The sequence below is a fragment of the Penaeus monodon genome, chromosome 8 (genome assembly GCF_015228065.2).
Source record: "Penaeus monodon isolate SGIC_2016 chromosome 8, NSTDA_Pmon_1, whole genome shotgun sequence".
Classification (NCBI taxonomy): domain Eukaryota; kingdom Metazoa; phylum Arthropoda; class Malacostraca; order Decapoda; family Penaeidae; genus Penaeus; species Penaeus monodon.
Window position 1 is genome coordinate 19,887,590 of NC_051393.1, and position 5,000 is coordinate 19,892,589.

General features: G+C 37.9%; 1 protein-coding gene across 1 annotated transcript in view; it reads left to right on the forward strand.

Moving 5' to 3' along the window:
• LOC119575898 overlaps positions 1-4,545 on the forward strand; it is a 9,406-nt gene extending 4,861 nt beyond the window's left edge. Inside the window, exons 3-5 of the mRNA XM_037923434.1 lie at positions 133-158; positions 268-306; positions 4,394-4,545. Of these exons, the coding sequence (XP_037779362.1) occupies positions 133-158; positions 268-306; positions 4,394-4,545 (217 nt within the window). The remainder of the gene's footprint in view (positions 1-132; positions 159-267; positions 307-4,393) is intronic.
• The last annotated feature ends 455 nt before the right edge of the window (positions 4,546-5,000 follow it).

Genomic DNA, 5,000 nt, shown 5'->3' on the forward strand with positions numbered 1-5,000 from the left:
CTCTCTCTCTCTCTCTCTCTCAACCTTTCACCCCCCTGTCATTTTCGCTTTGTTTTTCTCCCGCTCTCTCCATCATAGATCTTTCTTTCTCCACCTGTCCCACGCTCTTATTTTTTCCCTAATACTCCGCAGATGGAAGGAGAGCAGAGAGATCAAAGGTACATACACCTCTTCACACAGTCAAAAAGAAAGAGTATGAAAGATTCTCCCCGGCCAGCTGAGATGTGTCCCACGCCTGGCTCCTATCTCTGCCACATGCCATAACAGGTCTTGCGGAGGAGGTGCGACCCACGAAGGCCGTGCTGGGTGTGGAGGAAATAAAGAAAACTTGCTAACATAACCCGAAAAAAGATGGGAGGTGGGGAATGAAAAAGAAATCAGAAGGGAGAGAAAGGAGCGGTAAGAGGTTTCCATATTAGAATTTTATACTGTTGAAAATCGAAGAAAAATACTCAAGTACGTCAGCGCAAATTATATATATATATATATATATATATATATATATATATATATATATATATATATATATATATATATATACCATAAACTGCACCCTGGGGTTCCCTTGAACAAGGATAGCACCCTATTAGCTCCCTATGCCAAGCTGTCGGCAGCAGGGCAGTGGATATCTGGTGAAAACACCTTCGGTTCTACTGATTACTGGTTTCACCAAACAATATGTCTGGCGTATTACAGTGTAACTGTTTTAAAGCGGCAGAGATAGTTCCCCCTAGTTAGTTGGAGACTGCGAGTTGAGAAGAAGCCTGGGGGATTCCACTCGACTTTTCTTTTCTCCTGACAAACCTCTACACCACGCCCGTCCCGTGGGTTATCAAGGGGCGCGCTCTTCAGTAGGCAACCAGGCTGACAATGTTAAATATGCATCTGGAAGAGAAGACAAAGAAGACAAAGAAAACATGTCCAATTAAGAAACACATTAAAAATCGGAACATGGAACGTAAGGAAAATGAAAGAGTTGGGTAAATTACATACTGTCTGTAACGAAATGGATAGATACAACATTCAAATACTAGGAATCAGTGAGACCAATTGGAAAAGTAATGGAAGTTTCAAAACTAAAGAAAACAAGACAGTTCTTTTTTTCTGGAAAAGAAGGAAATTATAGTTACGGAGTTGCTATGATTCTCACGAAAAAAAACAGCAAATGCACTAATTGGGTCATCATCATCAATAACGGTATGCTCATGTTTGAGCAGCCGTGGACCTCTCCACCATCTTTCGCCACTAAACTCGATCTTACGCTTTTCTTTCCACTTGTACCATCGACAGCCCGCAAATATCTTTGATATTGTCGCTCAGTCTTGTCTTCGGTTTGCCTCTTCCTCTGTTTCCTATCACCATCCCTGTCAGCAAGTTTTTCTCAATAAACTTTAATTTCCTCTTGTTCAAGATGTCCAACAGTCGGTCTTTACAATTTATTTTTCTCAGCACTTCATCATTCGTCTTCTTCTCTGTCCAGCTAATACGCTAATTTTCCATTTCGATCATTTATTGGGCCCTACAAATTGGGTAGGGCCCAATAAATGATCGAAATGGAAATTTTTTATAACACTCTCCAAGAAATTTTAGACACAATCCCTAACAGAGATGTAAAAGTAATCATGGGAGACCTCAACGCCAAAGTAGGAAAAATGATCTAAAAAATGACACCTGTGGAAAATTCGGCTTTGGAGATATAAATGAAAGAGGTGAAGATTATATTGAATTCTGTAATACAAATAATCTAGTTATAGCCAACATATTGTTCCAACACCACCCAAGACACTTGTACACGTGGTTTTCACCAGACAAAAGAACACGCAACCATTGTGCTGAACCAAAAATGGAAAAGTTGTATAAAAAATGCCAAGACTAGACCTGGTGCCGACTGCAACAATGACCATCAACTACTAACTATCGACTTTCAAATAAGACTCAAAATGATGGAGCGTCCAACACCACCTCTAAAGCTCGACTACAAAACTCTTGATAACAATTACAGAATTATAGTGTCAAACAAATTTGAAATACTCAATCACTGTGAAGATGATAAAACACCAAATGAGTTGTGGGAAGAAGGAAAAGAACTCCTGATCGCTGCTTAAGAAACTATCGCCAAAAAGAAAAAGACAAATTCCCCCTGGATATCTGAAAAAACACTAAGTGAAATTGAAACAAGATGCCTAGAATCAAAGGGTATCAATAATCCAGTTAAAGAAGTAATTTACAAAAAACAAAATACAAAAATTCAAAGATTATTGCGACGAAAAAACTGAAGATGGACTAGTTTTATGTGATGGAAAAGAAGTCAGAGATAGATGGAATCAATATTGTTCCAACCTATACAAAAAGAATAAAGATCTAACAACAACATTAATTGGACTCAATGACAGCGAAGATGAACCACCGCCACTGCTGGATGAAGTTATAAAAGCCATAAAAGAATTAAAGAATAACAAGAGCCCGGGAATAGATGAAATAACAGCAGAACTAATCAAGAATGCTGGCTAGAACAAATCAACATCAACGTGCAAAACATTTCGAGGAACGAAGGAAGAATATGCTATCCCCTTTTCCTTCCCCTCTATCACCTTATTTATTTCGCCATTACTTCTACAAACTTTGTACGAAAATATAGAGTGAAAGAAGAAGGCCAGAAGACTGGGTAAAATCCGTCTTTACTCCCATACCTAAATAAGTGATGCACTCCAATGCAACAATAACAAGACAATTGCATTAAGTCACAGCAGCAAAATGTTATTAAAAATTATCGCTGAAAGAATGAAATTGAAGTTAAGAGAAGAAATTGCAGACGAACAAGCAGGTTTTCGCCCTGGAAAAGGTACCAGAAACCAGATTCTAAATCTGAAATTGATCATAGAGAAAAACAGAGAACAGAGAAAGACCTATACCTGTGTTTCATCGATTACTCGAAGGATTTTGATACTGTTGATCACGATATCCTCTGGAAGTCAACAAAGGAGTACGAGAAGGTTGCATTCTGTCTCAGTACCTTTTTAATATATATTCTGAAGCAATTATGAGAGATGCTCTGGAGAATTTTGAAGGAACTGTAGATGTTGGAGGACACAAAATATCAGATCTAAGATACGCCGATGATATAGTTTTAATTGCCAGCAGTATCACTGAACTACAACAACTATTAGATAAAGTTAGAGAAGCAAGCGAAAAGGCTGGTTTGTTTCTTAATGCCAAGAAAACTAAGATCATGAAGATTCGAAGATAACCGGCAGTGAACGATGATGAGCATGTTACAAACAATGGAGTGGTTGTGGTAAATGTGAGAGTTCACTTATCTTGGAGCTGTTTTAACTAATACATATAATGATTCATCGGAGATGAAAAGAAGAATTGCCATTGCCAAAAACGCCACAGTTGCTCTAATTAACATCTGGAAAGACCGAAGCATTACCTTACAGAGAAAACTGAGGTTATTGAACTCAGTCTTCCCAATTGCGTCATATGGTTCTGAGTGTTGGGTGCTGAAGAAGGTAGACAAGAAAAAGGTCAATAGTTTTGAAATGTGGTGTTACAGATGAATTCTATGTATTAAATGGACGGAAAAGAAAACAAATGATGAAGTGCTGAGAAAAGTAAATTGTAAAGACCGGCTGTTGGACATCTTGAACAAAAGGAAACTGAAGTTTATTGGTCATGTGATGAGAAGTAAAAGTATCGAAAAAGACTTGCTGACAGGGATGGTGATAGGAAACATAGGAAGAGGCAAACCGAAGAATAGACTGAGCGACAACATCAAAGATATTGGCGGGTTGTCGATGGTACAAGTGGAAAGAAAAGCGCAAGATCGAGTTGAGTGGCGAAGGATGGTGGAGAGGTCCACGGCTGCTCAAACATGAGCATACCGTTATTGATGATGATGTACACACATACAAACGTACTGACGCATAAACGTAAACGCACCCATACGCATACAAAGTCACATATACATTCAGATACTGACACACCCATACGAACACAAATGCATATAGATACAGGAACAAATATATATACACGCACACACATAACACACAGAAACACATAAACATGAGCATACCGTTATTGATTGATATTATATATATATATATATATATATATATATATATATATATATATATATATATATATATATATATATATATGTACCCAGATCTCAGCAAATCTATTTTCATGGCCCTCCCCAAGAAAGCTGGCGCAATTGAATGTGAATTACACAGAACGATTAGCCTAATGAGCCATGTGATAAAAATTCTACTCCGTATTCTGATGATGAGAGCAAGAAATAAGATAAAACCTGAGATAGGAAAAGAACAGTTTGGGTACGTAAAAGATGCTGGCACAAAGAATGTGATCTTCATACTGAGAATACTATCAGAAAGAGCTATCGAGCTGCAGAAGGATTTATACGTGTGCTTTATTGATTATACAAAGGCTTTTGATAAAGTGCAACATGAAGAGCTTTTCAATATGCTAAGAAGTTTAAATCTGGATGAAAAGGATTTAAGAGTTCTGCACAACCTCTACTGAGAACAATCGGCATGCATGCGAGTGGGAGATGACACAAGTTCATACACCAACATTAAAAGAGGCGTTCGACAGGGATGTGTGCTTAGCCCAGATCTCTTTAACTTTTACAGTGAGATTATCCTTCGTGAAATATCAACATTACAAGGATTTCTTATCGGAGGCCACAACTTAAACAACTTGAGATATGCCGACGATATGATGTTAATTGCAGAGTCAGAAGAGAAGCTGCAAGAGATACTAGACAAAGTGGTTGAAGCCAGCGAAAAGAAGGGGCTTACCATAAACTGTAGACAGACAGAATGTATGGTAATCAGCAAACAAAAAGTTGCTAAACAGTGTAAGATACGGATTGGTGACATCTTGATAAAACAAGTACAGAAATTCAACTATCTTGACAGCATGATAACGGAAGAAGGCAAATATGATCAAGAAATCAAAAGACGAATTGGAATGGC